Below are 24,676 nucleotides of genomic sequence, written 5' to 3'. Positions count from 1 at the left end.
AGTACATATTTGGAATTTTAAAATATTTATAAAATATTTGATAATGTCACTTAATATACTCTTTACAAAAAAAAGATATATCCCACAAAAAACAGTTTCACTGTAAACCGCCGCGCCAAGTACACGTCCAACTATTGTTACAAACTATAATAATTCAATTTTTACAAAAAACTATTGAATCGAAAAAAAAAAACGAAGTACAAAAAATTTTTTAGATTAAAAAAACATTAAAGACAGTAAATACTAAGGAAAAAAATTTAGTGTACTTGGTGTGCTATACAATTCACACTACAAGTATCAATTTTAAAAACTGTGGATAATGAAAGTATTCGAATGATGCTCACCAAATACATTTAATTTTTTATTTTTTTAACGCATGATATATTTTGTCCGTTTCTTCACTTAAATTACAGTTTTCAACCTCAAATAACTCAAACAGATATTAATTTTCAATAAAAATCGGAAATAATTTCATGAAAATATCAATTTCTTTTTTTGTTCTTTCGAATACTTATTTACTTACAAATTTCTGCACATTAATGGTTCTCAATCTCAAATTACAAATTATTCCCATGTTAATAAGACGATAAGTAGCGTCAACAACTACAAATGAAGTAATAAAAAAAGGACAAATAACAAATTATATCATGCTAAATTATATATGATAAAAGAAAACTTCTGACCAAAATTTATCCAAATCGAAGGGGGTCGATTCCAACTATTGGTCGATTTGACATGGAATGACCCATATATTTTTCAAATTCACCACGTGACAACGTATTCGACTCCTAGATGATTAACCGTCAGGATTAACCAGCCTTTAATTTAATTTGTTGTCAACTCATTTTTAATTTTCAATTGTTTTATTTAAAAATTATTGATAATGTGATGACAATGCTAAAATCAGCAGTCGCTTAAAAATTTTTGTTTTTTTTTCATTAATTAAATTTGAACTAAAAAAATATTTCCAAAAATTGCACTTATAATTTTTCAAAAAAATCTTCTGCATGTAAAATTTTTCTTTTAATTTCCAAAAAGTGCATTTATCGTTTTTCGAAAAGATCTTCTAATTTAATTTTAATTTTTTAGTTATAATTCTGTCAATGATTAAAATTGTCAGATGTCTGCTAATTTCATTTTCATACATGATGAACTATTTTTTTTATAAATAATATATGTATAAAAATTAATAAATGTTATGCTAAATAATAAAATTCTGATATTTCAAGAGGAAAAAAAACTTCATGATGGCTTCACCTATTAGAAAAAATTATAAATACTTTTCGTAAGTGGCAATATATGTAATATAGTACTTAAAATAATAAAGGGATCCTACAACCCCACTACTTACTCCACCCGTACATGTGCTAAAAATTAACAATAAGAATAAAATTATTTTTATTTTTTGCTAAATTTAATCCGTTTTGGATTGTTCTAGCAAAATTTTAATGAAATAAAAAATAATTGTATTGGTATTTACTTATAATAATAAGGTTTTTTTTTATTTTCCTGCTAATTTTAATATATATATATATATATATATATATATATATATATATATATATATATATATATATATATATATATATATATATATATATATATATATATATATATATATATATATATGTAATATAACCAGCCTTGTCATCAGGATATCTCGAAAAGTTTTCAACCGATCTTGATGAAACTTGGTACACATATTCTTTGGGTAATTACCGAGATCGAGTTCGAAGATGAGCAAAATCGGTTTATTAGTTTAGAAATGGCGGCCATTTAAAATTTTCAAAATTTGGTAAATATCAAGTTTTGTAACTTTAACCGTAAATAACTTTTGACTGACAGAAAAGAGCTCATTTCCAGAAACTTTATGGTAAAGCTGATTTTTATTAAAAAATTATTACAAAAAAATATAAAAAGAAGGTTCATTTGTAAAAAACTTGAAAAACTGTAAGTGCAAGTTTTATACAATATTTTTTAGTTCTAGTTTAATAAATAAAAAAATCATAACATTAAAAACGTTGGCTAATTTTAGTGTCATTTTTAAGTTAAGCAATGAACATTTCTTAAGATTTTTATTTTTAATCAATTATTCACTTAGGGCCTATTTAAAAAAAAAATGGCCTGAGAAATGGTCCAAAACAAGCCCTGAATATGCCCGAACTGCGATAAAAAATAGGCCCAAAATATGATCAATAATAAATTCGAAATTTGGTTAAAAATAAGCCCAAAGTATGGTCAATACTCCCTGATAAAAAAAAAAGTATTGAGACAAAGAAAAAAGTATTGAAAAGTATTGGTTTTCTAATCAATCCAATACTTTTCAATACTTTTTTCTTTGTCTCAATACTTTTTTTTATTTAGGGCTAGCTCCAAATATCGTCAAGAATAGACTCAAATTTGATCAAGGTCCAAAATTTATGAAAAAGAGGCCTAAATATGATCAAATTGTTGAAAATGAGACCCAAAGATTGTTGAATTGTTAAAAGTAGGCCCAAATTTAGTCGAATATGCTCTAAATGGACGAACAAGATCCAAATTTGACCAAAACAGGCCCAAACGTGACCAAAGTGTTGAAAATTGGGTCCAAATATGGTCAAAATAGGCCCAAATTGACCAATTGGCCAACCCCTTCCCCTTTAATCATCACTTTATGTATATTTATATATAACCCTCGGAGTATACACTTCCGAACAGAACTTTAGAGTACACACGGCGTAAAATTGACCTTACTTGACTTTCGAAGAATTATATCTCAGAAACTATCCATTTTATCGGAATTCAGGCAATTACATCTTTGGTAGGTAAAACAATGCTCTTTTGAATACAATAATTATTATTCTGAATTAAATAGTTTTTAATATTTAAAAAATTAATCAAAAATGAACCTATTTTCGAGAAATATTTTAGGACAAAAAAATTCTGGGGTCAAAATGACCCCTACTGATACTCTGAGGGATAATTTCATCAAAATGCAGTGCTCCTGAGTCTTATACTATTCATACATAAGAAACAACAGTGAACATGAGTTAGAGCTCTATGAAAAATCTTATATTCTCATGAAAATAGAAAAAGACAAATATATTAAAAGCAATATTGCCTTTAACCAAATGATGAGGCACTAAACTTGAAGCAAAAAAGAAATTATGGACCGAGAGGTCATTAAGGGAAGTATCTTAAGATCTTAAGATGCATCTTTAGAATTTATCAAAGATAGTTCTGAGTGACCAAATCGTTCTGAAAGATTTAATAAAAAAAACATCCGAAGACTCTAGACTTAATATATCTTGTACTCTATTTGGGAGATCATAATATCCTTCTTCTTTTAATATGGTGAGTACTTCATCCACAACTTCTTTTTTCAACAAGGATACATTTTTTATAACCCAATTCTTTAATTTTATCGACAACAAAATTTTTTGGTGGGACTGTTGCTGTTGAAGGTCATGTCTTTTTAATATTATTGTATTAGAATTAAATTGACATTCATCAACCCAACTTTTTGGTTCCATATTTATAACTTGACCTTGCATAACACTATTATTAGATGATTCTTTCAATGAAATTGGACAATAATAAAAAAATATTCAAGGTTATGTCAGTAGTATTAAGTATGTTCAAACGTAAGTTCAAATTATTGTGCATCTTTATTTGTTTATCATTATAACTTTTTGATTCTCGATATAAATTAATTATTTATTCACTTATAAAGAGCGTATTACATTTTTCTTATATCACAAATTCTTCAAATTTCAAAATCAAAGTCATTATATTAGTTAACGGTATTGGTGAGTATAAATAAGAGCATTCAATTCCTTATTAAATACTTAATATTTAAGATATGTAAGATATTTTGTCACAAATATAAAAAACTATTTTGTTGATAATCAAGAAAAAATATTATTTTTTTGAAGGAAAGCATTTAAAAATCATATCAAAACAAACATGAAATATTTCATGTACATATATTTGGTACATTCGAAATTTGCTTTATACCTACGAACGAACTCACATGAAACTTTTCGAATGCGAACGTTGTATGGAGAGTGCGCAGTGAAAAAGTGTTCGATTCCAGTCTTTCTTGTCGATCATCATCATTTAGCTGTAGTAAATTTACGTATATTTTTATGTATATGAATGTGAAAGCTGCAAAATTAATATAGATATTTATTATTTTTTTATTGCCGGTTGACAGGTATAACGATCATAGATTGAATATCAACAAAAATGTCCGTAAAAGTGTATATATCAGGAATTAGTGGTAATAAAGAAGTAAGTCAAAAATTTAATTACTAATCAAAGAGACTTTGCTTTGGGTAGTACACATTTCGGGTAAAAGTTAACTTTCATGACGTTTCTCGACTTGTACCCGCCATCAAATGTATCAAATTACATTCTAATAGTCCATTTTCAAATTAAATTAATTTTTTATAACCTTTAATTATAATTATTATATTATTCCATCCAAACATGGCTTTAAAACAGTAGTAAATGCCATTTTTTTAATTGTTTAATTTTTCAATTTTACCTTTTAAAGGATAACTTACTAGTAGCAGTAATTAACTTGATCAGCTTACACATATGCCATTAATTATTTTGAATTGATTATTATTTTTATTTTTATCTACATTAATGAATGACTAATATTTCTTGACAGTGATTCAAAGCTATTCTTAATATATATTTATATATTATTTTTCAGGTTAAAAAAAGACAACAACGAGTACTTATGATTTTAGATAGTAAAAATGTGCAATATGAAATAATCGACATCACAGAACCTGGTAAAGAAGATAGTAAAGAATACATGCAAACTAATGCCAATCCAAAAGACAGTAAATATCCTTTACCTCCCCAAATATTCAATGAAGAAGATTACTGTGGGGTAATTAAATTGTTATTTTTCTTTTAAACCTAAGGTAAAAGACCCATTTATTGATACTGGCCTAATTGTTTGACACTGGCAATTTTATTTTAGTTAAAAAAAAAATCAACTTTAATAAATTAATAAATATAATTTTTGAATTATAAATTTTAAGATAATTGGTTTTTTGAGAGCATTTTATTTTTTTAATAAATAAAATAGAATAATAAAATTATTAGAATAGTTAGAATAAAATTGCAAATGTCAATAATTGGGTCATTTACCTTATATACAAGTACATCAAAACAACTGGTTTGAACATAAATGTAATAAATGTGTAATTTATACATGGGGCATTACATGCCTAACCAACCACTCTCTTGAATTCGATTTTTTTCCGATTGAGTAAAAATGCTTTAATACTTTTCTACCTCACTAAAATTATATCTGAATTGTTACAAATTTTTTTTTACTTAACTGGAACAGAGTTTCTAATAGAAAAAATAATTGACTTACTAGGCCATCTCTAAAATTTTTCGCTGTTTTCGAGCTTGAATTGCTTAAACGTATATTTTCCTGAAAAATTATGAGATTATCAAGCTCATCTGAAAATTCAGTGTTATCTTATTCCAGCATTGCCATGGTACCTTCCAAACTAATCAATCATCAAAATTCTAATTAGGGTAACTAATTAGCAACAAAAAAGCAAATCTATATACTCTTTGTTGTTTGAATAGCATTCAAAAATTTATGAGCTTCCTTTTTAACCATCTATTTTTAATTATTTCAGTATAAATATTCCAAAGCTCGAGCAAGTATTTTAGTAAATGTGTATATTAGAGTGTATCAAAAAAATCGAATATTTTTTTTTTTTCCAATGAACATTGAGAAATCGTCAGATTATCTCTAAAAGAAGATCCTCTGAAAATATGAACTCTTAATATTAATATTTAGAGGTGGCGTCATGTAATTTATATTTCCCATTTAAATAACATAAAAAATATTTTTTTAAAGTTTGGAATTTTGTAATGTGACAACGAGCTACTTTATAGGTAAAACTAAACCCTTCCTTATGGGAAATTAAATGCTCTACAAAAAAGGTCTGATTGAAATTTTGCGTAAACTTGCGTCTCCTTTGGTGTAGGTTGGTGTATCACCACCGTTGAGCAGTACTACATCTAATGTAGAAAAGGCTTCTAGTAGTTCCTTTCCTCGCGCGTTTGTATGCTTGCTGCCCCAGTCTACTGCCCAGGCGTTGAAGTCCCCGGCTATTGCCACTGGGTGGTAATGCTTCCCGTCCTCGGTAAGTCGATTCAGAAATGCGGTGAATTCGACAGTAGAGAGGCTAGGTGGTGCGTAACAGCTATAGAAGCGGATGCCCTCTACTGATACTGCTACAAAGCCGGCATTGCTGTTGTCGACTGCATTTTGGAAAGGGAGCTTGCCACATGACCAGATGACAGCTTTGGAAATGCTGTCAGATTCCCAGGATTGGGTACTCAGGTGTTTATATGGCTCTGCTATCAGTACCAAGTCAAGCTCTAGTTCTCGCACGGATTGCATGAGCAGGTCATGCGCTGCCTCACAATGGTTGAGATTGAGCTGCAGTATCCTCATGTTTGTTTGTTCGTCAACTTCTGGAGTGCCTCCTGAAATAACGGGCACTTATAAGTACCGGCATGGTGGGCAACATTCTCTGCACTTTCAATCTCAGCACATAATGCACATTTGGCTGGATTTTTACAATCAGCAATCTTGTACCCTTCTTGTCCGTACCTGATGCAAAGCTTCGACCGGTCCACCTTGCTTCTGCACTGGGATCCATGATGTCCGAAATGCCAGCATTTAAAGCATTGAATAGGTCTCTTCGTTGCCCTTATTCGGCAATTAACCTAACCAATCCGGATTTTGCTACTTCCATCCAGTAGTTTCTGTGCTGTTGCTGCTGGTAGAATTACTGTGGCAATTTGAGTACCTCTATAGGCCTTACGGATCTTGATTGCCTCTAGTGGTATCTCACAGCCATCTCCAGCTTCCTTTTGTAGGGCACCCTGGATGTCATCCTTCGTTGTGTCATCATCGACGTCTCGGATTACCTCCTGTGGTCCTTTGCAGGTTACTCTTGCGTCTTCTTTCAGTATGTCTGCAATGGTTTTTCTCAATGTTTGGCCTTTGTCGGTGTTCTTCCTCGAAAGAGTTATCAGCATATCTCCAGCATTGGTCTTATGGATCTTTTCTACCGTACTGCGGACCTGATCATCAGGGACGTCCTGTTTTATTCGGCGCAGGATCTCGGCGTACTTTGCTTTCTCTGTCAGCCGGATGATGAGGGCATCCGGTCTGATCCATTTCCGCGGTTTCTTTCGCTTGGGTTCAGATCGGGGTCCTTTGTCATCTGTTTTCAGAGCACCTCTTTCTTCTGTCGCTTTAGCTCCTTCTTGGACTGAACTTTTTGCCAAACCGACGCTTTTTCCTGTTCGTCGCTTTGTACTGCCGCTCCTTGCGGAGGGCTTTTCTTTAAATCCTTTTTCTTCACGACTTGGCTGATTGCTGGGTCAGGAGAAGGTCGATCTTTTCTCTTACCTGACTTGCTGCTGGTTTTACTTTTGTCTTCCGCGACTGTTTCACCGTCACCTTCGGCTCCGGTGTCCATTGCTTCGTCAGTCACGACGACAGCCTGACAGGCTTTCTCCGGTGTAGCATGGGAAATGCGCTGCAATGATGAGCGCCACTCCTCGTCCAGCTTCTCAAACCTTTGAAGGGCGTTAGCTACACCAGTCGTCTTGGCCTTTATCTCTTTGTGAATGTTGACCTTTGGTTGGACGAAATCATTCAACTCACTGATCAGCTTTTCAAGGCGTTTGAGCGCTTGCGAACGCTTCATTTCAGCGCTTGTGTCAATCGCTGCTTGTTGGACATGTAGCCCGTTTCCACTCTTGAGCGGGTTGTCATAACTAGGAACGGGTGTACCCTCAGAGATAGTACTCCTACCCCAGTTCCCTGAGGCCTAGTCGACACTTAGCCAGTCCCGGAATACACAGACGGACTAGACTCGCTCGGAGCGGTGAAGATTCCGATCTCTAGCACTCACTGCGTACTCCCTGATCAAGGCCCGAGGTGGCTGGCTCCTGATCTACTGCTGTAACTTATACCTCGGCAGAGCAAGCTCACATCAGCCGTGGCCTGCGTCGTCGGAAACTACGACACAGGTTCCGGACACTCCCAGTGGGTTACAACAGAGAACGATCTTCTTCTTGCTAGATCAGTTAGTGTGACCAACCCATTAAGGGGAGTTTTGTCCACGGGAGCGTATTTTATTTAGCTCCTACCCTCTGTACCTTGTCAACTAAGAGACTCAGTGTCATCCAAGGACAGCGAGCGTTCTCCCATCCGCTCGGGGAGACGCGCCCGGTAGCAGTATCTCTTCTGCCCCGAGTGTGTGTGTGTGTGTGTGATTCAAAATCTAATCAGTTCTTAAGATCAAAAAACCACGTCGATCACCGCAAGCCCGATCAATATCAGTTGATTCGTTCGTGAGTTATCGTTGTCGAAAGAAAACCGAAAAAAGTGTTTTTTCGGAATTACTTCAAAGTTCCTGGCTCAATCGATTTAAACTTGAAAATTTATCATGGAGCTTCAAAAACTGCGTCAAATGCCGCCAACTACGTGAAAATCGGTTCATTCATTCAAAAGTTATTGCTGTTTGAAAATTCAAAAAATTGTGTTTTATTAAACTGCTATTAGAGTTTTGAGCTCAAAGAGCTCTAATTGACACAAAAATATTATTTTTGAGCTCGAAGAACTCAAAAACGTAATGTTTAGTTTTGAGCGCTTAAGAACAAAATGAGCGGGAAGTTGCAGGGATGGCCTTTAGGGTCAACCGTCATCCTAATTTTTTGTATAATACATTGTACTAATCTTAAAAGATCCTGAAATTTTAAGAACTGTTTTTTTTTTTCAAGAATGTGAATTTTTGAATTCAAAATAAAATTTTTTTTTGTTTTTTGCAATTTTTAAATGAGGTTCAGTTATGCGAATACATAGTATTGTAATTTTGAGCATTAAAAAATTAAATACAAGACCTGGAATTAGTAAATAATAAATTAGTTTCAACTTTTTTTTATTTTTTGGACATGATCTTAACGTCAGGCTGTCAGGATGTTCAAAAATTCAAAATTTGACAAATTTGGCATTTTTCAAAATTTTTTTCCAAAATATTTTTTTTTCAATAGCCTCAAGTGATAATACTTGAAATGACTTTCTAAGACCTTAAAACATTGAAATCTGAAAAAAAGTTAATTTACGAGAATCGAGCTGAAAACAATAGCTGTTAAGCTAAAACAGTCAAATAATCTCATAGTTTCTATAGAAAATAATGAATATTCTACGAAAATTAAAAACTCAGTAGGCGTTATTTAAATGAAAATTAATATATTTTTACCGACGGTATTTATGAAATTGAGATAAAAATGACAACTAATTGTTATTATTTTCTAGGACTATGAAGATTTCGATTTAGCGAATGAAATTGATGAATTAGAGAAATTTCTTAAACTTAGTTCTCTCGATGATGAAATCGAAGAAAACAATTCTACAAGTAATAATGTAACCAACAACAGAAAATCATCTAGTCGAGAGGTTAGTATGTCAATCCTATTTTTTTATTTTTTTTTTGCATAATAAAAAATTCAATTAATTTATACGGTTTAAAATAATTTTTTATCATCTAAATCATAAAATTAAATAAAATTTTTAGGCTTCTATGGAAAATGATAACATTGTACATTCAGAGAGGTAATTTCATATTTGACATAACATGTAGAGATTAAATTTACATTATCTTTTATTGATAGTTAATAAAATTTTTAATCATTTTAAATCAATTTTTTCAGTAACATAAATGAAAGAGAAAACTCAATTACTGATGATAAAGACTCTGAAAAAATGAAATCATCCGATATTGACGGCTTAAATAAATCACTATCAGAAGATATGGATCACACAGACATATCTGAAAAGAAGAGTGAAAAATCAGATGATGACGAACAAGAAGAATAAATAATGAATAATATAGTTGATATCCTTTAATTAAGTGTTATTATTATTTAGGACTAATGACCTCGTCGGTAAATATTCTTTTGCTTAATCATCTTTATTGTTGTCCAAGATGTGTAAGAATACCGTACTGCCAATTATCGATTAAAAATTTTTTCAATGAATCAAGTTAATATTAAAAAAAATTCTCTAGAATTTTATTACTTTGAATAATTTTATGATCAAATATTTATGCCAATTTTTTTTTTAATATTACATATTTGGGATGGGAAATGTTAATTTTATTTCTTGAACTGATTGTTGATTAGATTTAATTATTAAATCAAAGAAAATTCGTTTGAAATGTCCTTTTTTTTTAATTTAATAATATATTACAGTTTTAAAAGATATAAATATCAATTAATAATTAATTAGAGATAAGTTGAAATTTTAATAGAGAAAACAAAGTAAATAATATTTAAAGATTATTTAGTAATGAATATACATCTTCTTAATAAGTTATTCATGTATTAATAGATATTGTTATTTGGGTATCAAATAAATTCAGTTTATTAAATTTATTTTTATATTATTATGAATACAATTATAAATTTCCAAACTTAAAAATGTGAGTAATTTTTATTGTTATTAAAACTGAATAAATTAAAATTTTTTGTTTCTTGAAATATGAAGATAGGACGACAGTTTATTTAGATTCGACTCAAGTATTTTTTAGTAGATTTCATAGGAATTGAATTCTTGTATTTCACCTCATGTCGCGAGTTTCATATTTTTCGATATTTTGTGTCTTAATGGGATAGTTTCCCAAAATACTGATGTTTTATAATTTCGTGCATAAACTGGGTGCACGTTTATACATTTTAGAAATAAAAGTAGGTCATCTATATACTTTTCACATGTAAAAAAAAACATTTGCATGGATAATTGATTAAATAGTATTATTATTTTTGTGCACTCGGCTAATACATGAGTGTTCTTCACAAAAACTACTACTTTTGTTAGTGACGTCTACAAATTCCATGTTTTTAAGAGCGATAAAAAACACATTGATTGTGGTTTTCATGTCTAGAAAGCATGTAAATTATGAGCAAAATTAGAAGAGGTTGTTTAAGAAAATGGCCAATGCGATATAAAACCCCCAAACATATAAATAAATATATCAATGAGTTTTAATTTTAAACAATATTCCTTTGTTTGATAGGCATAACAAAATTGTCAAAAAACAATTATAAATAATTTTTTTTAAATAAAATGAGTTCAAGTTTCTAATTTTTAGATCTGGAAATAAGAGTGTTGTAGAAAAATAAAATAGATTTTCTTTGCTGACTGTGAAATCTTCTGAGTATGATATTTTTTTTCAAGAACAAAGAATGCTATTTTTATAGTATTAGATTTGATGAAAAAACTCCTTACCTTCATTCACGAATAAATGAAAGTTTTATCCATTACTACAATTTAACTAAATATAAAGTATAATACGACATACAAAGTCTATTTTGATTCCAGTTGCTCAATGGCCATTTTTTAAATTGAAACGAAAGTTTTACTTTTATATCGGTATCAAAAGTAATCTATTTTTTTAATTTAGAAACTTTCATTTACTAAGTATTGAAGAAACATTTAAATTGATAAGCAAGAATATGATTCTAAAATATAGATTAGTTTCATAAGTAAGGATATATCGACTAATATTACTAAAAACTCTGATCTATCAAAATTTAACCATTTTCAATGAAAGCATAGGAAATTTTAAGTTGATCAATTTTCGAGTAATGCAACAGAACAAAATAAATTTAAAATAGATTGCTATTTAATATAATCTTGATAAGATTAAATGCAATAGAAGTTAGAATAATATTTGTTCTTTGATTTACAATGCTACGTATAATTAACGAAACGTTGTTAAATCAATAGATAAATTTATAAATAAACTGTTTAAAAACTCATATACCCATCTTTTATTGAAAAAATTTTAATTCATGTATCAGTCAATGTTTTATTATTCATCATTAATAACCAATAAAACGATTCATTATAACAAAAAGTAATAATTTACAAAAAACTGTTACAACAATGAAAAATATTTTATTTTCATTTCGGATTTTGTATCATAGATGATAAGCACTTTCAACAGTTTTTATTATTTGGTTGATCGATAAATTTAACTAACACCTTACTTATTAAATAGTAATTTTACGGTTTTATTAACATTTGACTCTATAATATTGCTAACAAGTGAATTACAAAAAAACTTTTCATTTTTCAATGTGTTACACTTAAGTATACATTTGTAATTATTTCTTCAGTTCTTACTTCCGTTATTTATTATGATGAAAATTCTGACAGGAATTGTATTAGATTTATATTCTTATACCAAGTTACTATTAATTTTATAAATATTTATAAATACTTATTTTTTTTGTATTGCAAAAAATTTTTGTGTCTTATTCATATATACACGTATAATTACATATAATAGAAAAATTCATTCCATCATTCTTATCAATAAAAAAGGTAATAAAACGAAAATGTGACATTTTTTTTTCATAATTAGAGATTAATTTTAATTTGATATTATGCAAAAGATTTTTATAAAATAGTTCATTAATTTTTTTTCAAGAAAAAAAAATAATTATAAAAATTAAATTGAAAAATATTCTTAAAATACATATATACCTCATTTGTGAAAAAAGCGCATTAAATAATTTTAGATCATACAGGAAAATCTAAAATTCATTACAGGCTATAAATTTTAACATATACATGGAAAAATTTTTTGTGATGATTTATCGATGATTATAATAGAATATATGAAATATGTACATATTAATTTTTTAAACTATACTTCATAATATAATCAGCCTTAAAAAGTCATTCGTTCAAAATCAGTACTTCAAGAAAAATTTTATTCTAACTGCAAGAGTTATATTCATTGAATAGACAATTATAGATTATTACCACCATGACTTTATTATAACATGTTAAAGACCAATAAGGTAAGAGCCCCAGTAGCTGCTCATGTACTAGTACATGCTCACTCCATGTATTTGTATATCTATATTCACAAATATAGATATACAAATACATGGAGTGAGAATGTACTGGTACATGAGTAGCTACTGGGGCTTTTACCTTAACTCAAAATAATTTTTCCTGCGGAAAATTCGCTTTGACATATATTATTTGCCATCAAATAATTTTTTTTTTTTTTCAATTTGAATACTTTCACTCAAATGATTAATTTATATTGTCCTATTTCTGAGAAAATTATACTTAACACTTAATCAAGTTATTAATCAAATTAATTATTTTAATAATATATAATTATATCATTTTCTTTTATGAATTTATTTCATTGCGTCACGTAAAATATAATTTGCGCATAATGCAAATTTTTTTTCATTTTTACATTTTCCTACAGATTCACCTGGATTTTTCTTATGCACAAATCTTAATATCTTGCATAATGTTTCTAAATAATATTAAATTTCGGATGGGATTTGACATGCACACAATACATTTCCTTTCACTACGGCAGCTCAGTAGTGACCTTTTCTAAATAATATAACTATTTGAAATCATAAATAATTGTAGCTTATAATACAGAAAATTAGAAATAGATGGTTGAATGTACAATAAAAATGTGCGTTAAAAGTGAACAAGATTAATTTTCGTTTAACTATAAATCGATGACCAACTTAGTTCAATGATTAGAAATTCTCAGCAAAAAATATATATGCATAACAATGAAAATTGAAAGTTTCAATTTAATCCGTACCAAAATATTTCTGTCCAAAATGGTTTGGTGCAACGTTGTGAATTTCTGATGTTAAAATCTTCATCTAAAATATAATTTCAATTATTGCAGTTGAAAAAAAAAAAAAAATCTAAAACAAAGCTTTAATTTACCTTAGGAAAAACACTGACTAGAGTTTTAGCAGCGGGTGGTGTGCAAAATAAATTCGAAAGAATAATATTTTCTTCTAATACATTATGCTCTTTTAAAACAGCTATGGCTTTTATCACAGTATTTCCAGTGCCTATGACATAAATAAGTATTTATTAAATTTAGAGTCAAAATTAAAAAATGTCTTTAGTAGTAGCATTATTATTATTACTAACAATAATAATATTCTAAATATTGTTTACTTACTCATGATTGGATACATCAGTAACACTTTACGATCAGCTATATCATCTGGAAATTTAGCATAAACTACCTTGGCTTCGTGTGTATCCATATCACTTTCAACTAATATTTTTCCAATTCTTATGCTTCGACAGCAATCCCTTAAACCCTGAATTTTGAAAATATCATAATCATAATTCGAATTGTTAATATATAATTAAAGAAATCATTTATTCGTTAAATTACTTGCTCCATAGCTTCACCACTTCTGACTATCGACACACCGCAGTTCCCTTTTTGATATTTCAAGCCATTGTAACTAGCTCCAGTAGGTGTAGTTATTACAATTTTTGTAAATGGTAGTTGGTTTAAGCTTTCTTCGATAACAAGTCTAATCTATAATTAAAATAAATATTTTTTCGATTAAATTTACATCTATAATGTGGAATCTATAAAATGAATTATTCATGTATTTTTTTTATTTCAGTTGAAAATTAACTTACTAAACGATCAGCATAAAATTTAAAGTCACTTCGTGAGGTGTTTCTGCAACAAAAAAATAAATTATTAGAATTAGATATCCGAATTTATAAGTTATTACAATTAATAATAATAATTTAGGTTCTCAGTCATAACCACGTGTTTTATAACTCATAAATTAATACTAACTTATCACGTAGAATTGTTTGTAATTCTTTAACTTGATCATTTGTAGGTAGTATTTTTAAATTTGGGCCATATTCGCGAATCACTTCATTGTTGTTGTGATTTAACTGTTTTTTAACATTATTTGTGTCAGTAGAACCCATTTTCAATTTTTTCAACTTTAATAAAAAATCTGCAGTTATCTTGAGAAATTTTTTCCAAGCATTAAAAAGCCGACCACTACACCGCAAGACTAATCGTATGTACCAGTTCAATTATGTGTAGTAAAAATATTGGGTGATTGTAGCGAGTATACATATATACTATTTTTGATCATGTGATTTCACAGTTATGGCTAAGTTCTAAAAGTACGTAAATTTTTTCCATACTAATGAAAACACTTGCGTAAATTATTACTTTGAAAATTCGCATGAAAAAAAAAATAGACATCCAATGTTGATCGCGACGTTCTCTATAGTTTATTTCAAGAACTATTATATTAATAATGAAGGTGCAAAGCAATTTCATGCTGACGCTTGACGCTGGCTTAGAGCGTCAAATGAGGTTAAATGGTATATAATTTCGAGTGGAGCGCCATCTTAAATTAACGCAGTGTCAAAAACTAAACATTGTTTAGTCTGTTTAGTTTGTAAAATCCGCGTCAAGCGTCAGCATGAAATTGCACCTTGAGAAACATTTATTTACGTCAGCGGCAAAATTCAAAAACAAAATAATTTAATTCACATCGAATAAATGAGAGTAAAGAAAATTCTATGTACAAAATCACAATTATCACCTTAAAAATATTTAGGTAATTCTGAATCATGTGAATAGTAAGCGATTGACCACAGAGAAGTTATTAACTTTTAGATAGTGAGGAACTAAATGATCTGAAAGCAATGCTTGCTTGAGAAGTTACCTAAAAAATGTTCACTATTTTTTTGCACGCCTCATAGCGCGAAGCGCGTGAGGTTGTGTTTTATACTCGACTCGTCAAGGTCAAGCAATTTTGTGATCTTTAAATGTCTCTATCACAACCATATTACACTTATACAATAATATAAGTAGATGTACACGGAGAAAACACTTAAATTAAACCATCTTTTACTTTCTAAAATCATTTCATGTAGCTATTTTGAAAAAAAACGTTTTGAAAAAAATTTTACGTGGACGTCCGGATGTCACCCCATTTTGGATGTACCAATGATTACTCCCGAACAAATTGATATTTCAAGACCGGACTTTTTTTATTAGTTTACGAATGCGATGAACTGGGTCCGTATTTCATATCAGTAGCCTAGTTTATGTATTTTTTTTTTTAAATTGAATTTTTATTAAAATTTATTACGATATAACCGTACAAAGACAAACGAATTTTTCTTATTTGTCACGTGAAAACTATGGCGCCACTTGATAAAACTAGATTTTTTTAGACTGCGTGTGCATATAACAAGAAAAAAGGGCGCTGATATTTAAAAAAAAAAAAAATACTCTGTAAGAAATTACTTAATTATAATTTTCTTTTTTTTTTTATCAGTTACACAATTTATTTTTTCTTAAAAAATGAATGAGCGTTATGAGGCCTGCACTTTTGGATTTTCCAAACTTTTGTTACTCTTAATTAACTAACCAATTTAAATATTTTAGACTGTTGAATTACGTATTATAAAGCTTTCGCAATAACTAGTTATATGTTTTTTCTTTTGAAAACTTCATTTTATTTGATTTCAAAATTTATTTAAGACGTAATTAGAAAAATAAAATTTCTGAAAATACATTTACTACGGTCTACCCTTACATCAACTTTTAAAATACTTTATTATTATTTGTTGGTTTTAAAGGAGCTTATTTTTTATATCGATAGAAAATATTTATTTTATTAGTAAAAGTTAACTGATGTATAATCCATGAAAATCAAGAAAAAAGTTTATTTAAATACTTTAAATTTAAAAAGAAATTTATTCAGTCGATTTTCTAAATTCATACTTTTAAAACTCGCGCCAAAATATAACTACGTACTATATTGTACAGGTGATCGTGTGACGTATTTTGAAACGCACCCCAGTTCTGTCGTCGAGATTTTTTTTCTCATTAACCTTACTTGACATCAAATTTGTTAGTGAAACTTGATTATTAGTTTTTTTGTTTCTCATTTCATGTCGACGACAATCTTTTGTCACAAGTAAACAGTAATTTGACGATACCTAACATTAAAAAAAATTTACTGTCAATCAAAAGTATATACCTACAGAAAATAAGTAATAACTAGAGAATATAAAAGAATAAAATCTCTAGTTGTGTTGATAAGCAAAACTCTAACCTACAATTTGTAAAAGATTTTTACATAATTTATTTATTTATATATTTTTATTAAGTATATAGTTTTAAGTGAAATGTTCCACGAAAAATTATTTAAACTCATAGAACAAATAGACTTGAAGGTTTGTAAAAAAATTGAAAAATTATGGTACTGAAATCAGCAGAAAATTAATTATTTATTGAGTTTATTTCGCAAATAAGTTAGTTATAAAAAATCATTTGAAAACAATCACATTGATAATTTTTTTTTTTTAATTTCATAAGTGTAATTTATTTTTTAATTTTTTTTTCATAACTGAATTTAGTGCCATAAAAAATTGCAAATTTTGTGTAGTGACAGCTACGATGAATAATATATTTTGTGTTTTTTAGAAATTAATTGAATAAAAATATCAACCGATCATGGCATTTTACAACTATCAGACAAGTCATTTAATGTACCTCATAGATGCGGAAAATTCGACGGGCTTAAAAAAGCTTCTTGATGTATATCCACTGCACTCAATGAAGCCTGGGATGTGGTATAAATTAATGCAGAAAGCAGTTAGTATTGGCAATCTGGATGTCATCCAAGTACTTATCTGGGATTTTCACATTAATAATTTAAACAAACACCCATGTGAAACACCGCTTCATAAAGCTGTGTTAAACAATGATTCTATATTCATTTCTGCACTGCTAAGTAAAGGTGGTGATGCTAGTTCCAAAAATGAACTCGGCGATACGCCACTTCATTTAGCAATAGAAAAAAAGAATTTCGATATTGTACGAATATTATTAAATGGTGGAGCCGATTTAAATGCGAAAAATAATTGTAATGTTATGCCACTAAGTCTTGCTGTTCATGTTGGTAACTTTGAAATTTTTGAATATCTTCTCAACCGGGGTCCATATATTAATACATCTTGCACTATTGCTGATTTAAAAGAATACACACCACTACACCTAGCTGTTGTAAATGGCAGTAATCATGGAAAGAGGATGATAGAGCATCTTTTAAAGAGAGGTGCCGAAATCAACGCTCTAGAGAAAAGTGGATTCACTGCTTTACATCTAGCTATTTTAAAAGAGAGACGTCCAATCATCGATCTGCTTTTAGATCATACTAATATTAAGATTGAAAATAATTATAAAATCTCTCCTCTTTGCATCGCTGCTGCCCTTGGAGATTTTAAAACTGTTAGTAGTTTAATTAATCAAGGAGCTCTTATCAATACCAGTTGTGACTATGACAGCGAACTAAAGTCGTGTACGGTTTTACATCTGGCAGCGAGAAATGGAAATAAAGCTACGCTAGAAATCTTATTAAAGGAAGGTGCAGATGTTCAAGCGCGTAATGAGGATGGCGAGACACCGCTTCATATTGCTATAACTAAAGGAAATACCGAAGCTGTTGAACTTCTTGTTCAACATGGCGCTGATGTCCACTCGGTTAGTCCCAAGTGGGAAACAGGATTTACCCCGTTACATCAAGCCATTGCAAATAATAAGAAAGAAATTGTAAATATACTAATATCTGGAGGTGCTGATATTAATAGTGATACATGGATATTGCCAATTCATTACGCTGCTTTGAATGATTGTGGTGAAATAATAAAAATTCTGCTAGATAATGGAGTCTACGTAGATACTTTAGATCGGAATGGCAAAACTCCTTTAAATATTGCCATTCATGCACAAAAATTAAAATCTATAGAATGGATTTTAAAATACTGCCCTAATCTAAAATGTCAAAGTAATAATGACATACTTGATATCATTGACTCTTACAATAAATTCGAATATAAAAAAGTGATAGCAATGCTTTTTAAATATGGAGTAACAATTAAACAACATCATATTCAAAATAAGCAAATAATTTTTACAGCGGTTGAATTAGGGTTTGTTAAAATTGTCGAAAAACTGTTAAAATTGGGAGTTTGTCCCAATACCGTTTTAAATAACGATTTAATGTATAGCATGCTACACATAGCCTGCCTTCATCGTCAGAATGAAGTGGTTAAATTATTAATAAATAAAGGAGCTGATGTAAATTGCAGAGACCATCAAGGCAAGACACCGCTCTTTTATGCAGTACATAACAGTGATGGGAGGATAATAAAGATACTGCTACGTAATCACGCTGATATCAATGTTAAAGCTCGAGATGGGCGAACCCCTCTTTCTCTATCTGTTGAAGATGTTGATAGCGATATTATTACGTTACTTTTAGATAATGGTGCAGATATTCATTGTAATATTTATTATGCATTGAATGTAGAGCACGATGACGATACGGACGATGATCATTATTTTGAAGATTATGATGCTGTAGTGGATTATTACTATGAGCATCAACATCAGAATGAAGACCGTCGTCTAGTGGCAGAAATTTTGCAGAAACAAATAATACTATTGAAAACTGCAAATTTTCCTGTGGATCGTGAATATTCAAGTTTAGTTGATGATGTGTGGGGTTTTACCGAGGAATGCAAGAAAGAAATAGAAACAATGAAAAAAAATAAAGTTCATGAGGACATTAATCATATTACATATTATGATCTTTTAACAAGAAACTTACATACTATCGCTATTTATTTAAAAAATTATAAAATAAAAAATGCTGTAGAATCATTCGGTTACCAAGATAAGTTTCCAATATATTGTATGATGTTGAAATATCGTTGTGAGCGAGCTATAAAACGGAATGAGCTATTCGAAAGCGGACCTGGGATTTCTATCTTCAACATTTTTTCAACGTTACCGTATATTTGCGTGGATGAGATATTCAGTTACTTAAATAATCCATCCTTACAAGCTTTATTGATTGCTGTACAATTTGTTCAAAAACAAAAAATTGATCATAAAACAAATACTTCGTCTGATGTTCAAAAAATTACCTGTGATTCACCAAATAAAAAAATTCGTATGTGATAAGAGTTATCTTCTGATACAAAATAGATAAGATTTAATGAAAAATGAAAATGAAAATTTAACACAATTATATTAATATTTTTAATTTAAATATTGAACGAATACAATCCATTATTGAAATACAATTACTATAATAACAGACTGTAGGTAAATTTAATTTGATAACCATGTAAGCAATTTATGTCATTTTTCAATAATGATGAATTATGACTGAATGATAATTACTATCTGCAAAGAGATTATAATATGTGAAAAATTAGTACAACTTTATTTTATTATTTATGGTATGTGAACAATGGTTAAATCCTTATATTTTTGTAATTTTTTTTATATTTTAATTATTTTTATTTATATTTTTTTGATGAAAATAAAAATAAAATTTATAATATAGTTATTTATTTTGTATTACTCATGCGGGAAAAGTAGTATCTTGGCGCTCGCTGTTGCGGTTGAAAAAGAGCTGTTTGCCCATTTTAAAATTACGCACGAGTTTTTTCATAAATGAAACTGTTATTTGAATGCGACAAGTTTACTTGTCACACGCAAATTATTCTTGGCGCACTCAAACTATCTTTGTCGCACGCAATTGACTGTGAAAACTGCTAAAATTAAAATAAATAAAAAAAAACACAATAACTGTCAATATTAAAGAAGTGAGGTTGACATTGCAAAGTTCATATTTTTAACGAAAGTAAAAATAATTAATTAATATTGAACTGTTTAATTGTGATAAAAATTAATTTAGCAGAAATTTAATAATTTAAATAATTTTTGTAAAAAATAAGTTATGACAAAAAAATATTTTTTTTTAAATCGACATGTAGGAATTTTATAAAATAAAAAATCCAATTTTCTATGAATAATTTCTTATAACAAATTTTTTTGTTAAAGAAAATTAAAAAATTGTAGTGACAGCTAAGTTTAATGTCATCTAATTTTATGTGTTGATTGCTTCAACGAGTAAATTTATTTTTTGTTAATTAATATTAATTACTTTGCATTTATTATCTAAAATATATTTGTTTCTTTTTTTTAAACTTTTCATTTGTTTTTAAGGACTGGGGGGGGGGCTCCGCCCCCAACCCCCCGCCGGGGCTTTGCCCCTGGACCCCGATTTTGTGCCCAGATCTATCGCCGCATTTGTAATACAAAATAGTATGTGCAACTCGTGCGACGTTGTCGCACTTATTGCACAATATACAATTATAGATTTGAGTTCTCTCAATTGATGTAAAAAATATATTTTCCAATAAATTCTTTTTACACGCTTTATATTAGCTTCACTTGTATGTCAGTTTGTCAGTATGTCAGTAACTCTCCGTGGGTAATCTGCGCGCCTGCGGCCTTCCTTGGTTCTGGTAGCCGTTTCTCAGGCTCGCTCTCCGAAATCGAACTCTGATTCCCCGTATTTATAATATTTATAAATAATTATTTTTTATTAGCTTCACTTGTATGTCAGTATGTCAGTATGTAACTCTCCGTGGGTAATTTGCGCGCCTGAATATTTTTGATAATCAACAAATAATAATAGTTTAAAAAAACTAAAAAATCACGCTTTTATAAATAAACCAAACTAAAAAGTAAAAAATAAATAATAGTTTAAAAAAACTAAAAACACGCTTTTTATAGAAAACCAAACTAAAAAATAGAAAATAAATTTAAATTAAGAATAGTGTTAAAAATTTCAATAAATATAAATTAATAATAGTGTAAATAAAAAAAAATGTATTTTATTTTAAAAAAAGCGTGGGGTGCTTTTTAAGATATTATCAAAATGATAATCACTCTACTCATATCTGTCAATAAAATATTTATAACTATTGACATCATGCACCTCACGCTTTTTTAAAAATAAAATACATTTTTTTTATTTACACTATTATAAATTTATATTTATTGAAATTTTTAACACTATTCTTAATTTAAATTTATTTTCTATTTTTTAGTTTGGTTTTCTATAAAAAGCGTGTTTTTAGTTTTTTTAAACTATTATTTATTTAATTATTTTCAATCTATAATATATCATAACACTTCAATAATATTGCAATTGTTTTTGTGTCTTATATATGTATTTATTATTATGATAACCAAAATTTATCGTTATTAATATATTGATCTTTAATACTCAGCCTAAACTTTTTATTGTAATGAAGATGTTTTAATTAAAAAAAAATTTTTTATTCTGGTAATGGATCAACTAAAATATGATAATTTAACTGCACATGTCCCAGCAGGAGCTAAAGCAATCGTCATCAGAGGAAGTAATACTAAAAACACGGGGATATACAATTTTGAAGAAACTAGGAGAAGGATCTTTTGCTAAGGTTATTATTATTTTTGTAAAATACTCCGTTTCATTAAAATGTAAATTTTGTATAAATAATATCAGAACTTTTCTTCATTGAACAAAATATCCCCCTTGAAATATTCCTGAATAGTACATTTAAAAAATATTATGTACGAGATCTAATAAATAATCATATTTTAATTATAATTAGGTATTTCTTTCTGAATATAAATCAGAAAGTGATCCAGATAAAAAACTAAGTTTAGCCTGTAAAATTGTAAATACATCTAAAGCACCACAAGATGTTGTACGAAAATTTTTTCCACGAGAACTTGATATTTTAATGAAACTTGATCATCCACATGTTGTTCAAATTCATAGTATTATTCAAAGACGTTCGAAATATTATATTTTTATGCAATTTGCTGAAAGCGGTGATCTTTTGGAATATATTACAAAAAATGGTCCAGTTGGAGAAAATCAAGCTCGGGTTTGGTTACGTCAACTTACACTAGGTAAATTTATTGATTGAAAAATTATAATAATATCTAATAATTAAGTATACATAAAATTTTTTTATAATTTCTTGTGAAAACAATATAATAATAGGTTTACAATATTTACATGAAATGGAAATTGCACATCGTGATATAAAATGTGAAAATGTCTTATTGACTATTAATTTCAACGTTAAACTCGCAGATTTTGGATTCGCTCGTTTTGTGACAGATACTCGTGGAAAACATGTATTGAGTGATACTTTTTGTGGTTCATTATTGTACGCAGCACCGGAAATACTGAAGGGTATTCCTTATAATCCTAAAATTGCGGATATTTGGTCACTTGGTGTGATCGTGTACACAATTTTAAACAAAGCTATGCCTTTTGATGAAACAAATTTGGCTCGATTGTACACACTGCAGACAAATCGTCGTTGGAAATTTCAACGAAAAGTTATCGATAAACTTAGTGACCAGGTTAAAAAATTAGTAGGGAATCTTATTGAGCCTGATATCTCAAAACGTTGGCGAATTGAAAAAATTGTTTACTGTAGTTGGATTGCAATGGAACCTCAATTAATTTTACTCAAACCCAGAGAACAAGAGGCGCTTAACAAGGCAATTGATCATCGCAAAAGTAATGCAGAAAAAAATTCGAAAAAACAAACGGTTCGTTATAGTATTTATTGAACATATATTTTGAGATGACATAAAAAATGGACTATTTTTTTCGATCCAACAGAAGTATGTTAGTTTATCATGTATTAGGAGCTATATCTAAAAATCTGCTCGATTTGACATATACTTGAATTTTATGGGTCGCTTATGATTTTTAAAAAATTTCAGAATCGTTGGAGATTAAATTTTTTTGTATAAGTACTTTATGATTGAAAATTTTTTATTGCTTCCTTTTTTCTTGTTGTTTTATCTTTTTCTCAGTGAAAAAATATCTATATTCTAAAAACTTCAAGTCGATATTTTAATTTTTAAACGTTGTTCAAGATTTTTTGATTATCGAAGTAGTGTACCCTGTTAAAAAACTCCAATAAGATCCCATCAAAAGCGACAAAAGCCACTTAGAAACCAATAAAATTTATGGGTTTCTCAGTGGCTTTTGTCGTTTTTGATGGGATCCTATTGGAAATTTTAAACAGAGTACTTAACGTGTTCTGTGTAAAGTATTGTATTTAAATTGAAAAATATATATATCGTGATATTTTATTTTTTGATATTTTGAAAATTTCACATTATGCATACTTTTCCATGTAATAAAAGGTTAAATAACAAGAAAAAATTAGAAGCAGAAAAAAATCCAATTTTTGACGAATTAAAAAAATTTTTATATTTTACGCGACTTCTGAAAACTTTTTAATCGAATTGATTTTTGAAGAGGGCTCCTGAAACATGACAAAATTATGTATTTCTATAAGAGATTAAAAAAAAATGTTATTTTTTTCGTACCACCCTAGTATTTGTATATAAATATTAGTTCTGCGTAACGAATTAATTTTACAGATTATATATGAGTATGACAAAAATGAAACAAATGTTAATAAAACTGTAGATACAATTGGAAGCATAAAAATTATTAAAGATGTCCGTGAAACTCGATTCTTCACATCGGTTATGGAAAGTAATTTATTAAAGTTGGAATCGATAACTACTAAAGAGTAAACTAATTGATTTGATTGATTTTTCTATACTTTGAATATACATTTGTACTAATGAATTTTAAAACACAATTTATCGTAAACAATTATATGATATTTCAAATTTTTGAAAATTTAAATAGCTCAATAATCTAAGAATAGATATGTTTACAAATATAATGCTGTAGGCCAAACGTTGAAATTCAATAAATAAATTGCCAAAGATTTTGAGGAATAAAAATTTAGACTGACTCAAACTTTAGAAAATATTCATTATCAGGTCGAAACAATGTCTAAAATTGAATTTTTTATCGT

At 28.7% G+C, this 24,676-nt stretch overlaps 4 protein-coding genes across 4 annotated transcripts; 3 read left to right on the top strand and 1 right to left on the bottom strand.

Moving 5' to 3' along the window:
* The first annotated feature begins 4,010 nt into the window (after positions 1-4,010).
* LOC123272610 (SH3 domain-binding glutamic acid-rich protein homolog) lies at positions 4,011-11,027 on the top strand. The gene is made up of 5 exons (XM_044739525.1): positions 4,011-4,272; positions 4,703-4,885; positions 9,362-9,502; positions 9,621-9,658; positions 9,757-11,027. Exons 1-5 carry the CDS (start codon positions 4,228-4,230, stop codon positions 9,920-9,922), a joined length of 573 nt encoding a protein of 190 aa, XP_044595460.1. The 5' UTR covers positions 4,011-4,227; the 3' UTR covers positions 9,923-11,027.
* A 2,386-nt stretch (positions 11,028-13,413) lies between these two features.
* LOC123272605 (uracil phosphoribosyltransferase homolog) lies at positions 13,414-15,146 on the bottom strand. Its single transcript, XM_044739515.1, has 6 exons — positions 14,718-15,146; positions 14,552-14,594; positions 14,295-14,444; positions 14,073-14,217; positions 13,829-13,959; positions 13,414-13,761 (listed from the first exon to the last, which is right to left on the bottom strand). Exons 1-6 carry the CDS (start codon positions 14,855-14,857, stop codon positions 13,687-13,689), a joined length of 684 nt encoding a protein of 227 aa, XP_044595450.1. The 5' UTR covers positions 14,858-15,146; the 3' UTR covers positions 13,414-13,686.
* Positions 15,147-16,748: 1,602 nt separating this feature from the next.
* Positions 16,749-20,248, top strand: LOC123272576 (putative ankyrin repeat protein RF_0381). The gene is made up of 2 exons (XM_044739469.1): positions 16,749-17,134; positions 17,385-20,248. Exon 2 carries the CDS (start codon positions 17,415-17,417, stop codon positions 19,923-19,925), a length of 2,511 nt encoding a protein of 836 aa, XP_044595404.1. The 5' UTR covers positions 16,749-17,134; positions 17,385-17,414; the 3' UTR covers positions 19,926-20,248.
* Positions 20,249-21,895: 1,647 nt separating this feature from the next.
* Positions 21,896-24,386, top strand: LOC123273386 (testis-specific serine/threonine-protein kinase 1-like). The gene is made up of 4 exons (XM_044740786.1): positions 21,896-22,249; positions 22,424-22,727; positions 22,822-23,381; positions 24,228-24,386. Exons 1-4 carry the CDS (start codon positions 22,148-22,150, stop codon positions 24,384-24,386), a joined length of 1,125 nt encoding a protein of 374 aa, XP_044596721.1. The 5' UTR covers positions 21,896-22,147.
* The last annotated feature ends 290 nt before the right edge of the window (positions 24,387-24,676 follow it).

The sequence above is a fragment of the Cotesia glomerata genome, linkage group LG10 (assembly GCF_020080835.1).
Source record: "Cotesia glomerata isolate CgM1 linkage group LG10, MPM_Cglom_v2.3, whole genome shotgun sequence".
In the NCBI taxonomy this organism is placed as follows: Eukaryota; Metazoa; Arthropoda; class Insecta; order Hymenoptera; family Braconidae; genus Cotesia; species Cotesia glomerata.
This window is presented reverse-complemented; position numbering and strand designations above follow the sequence as displayed.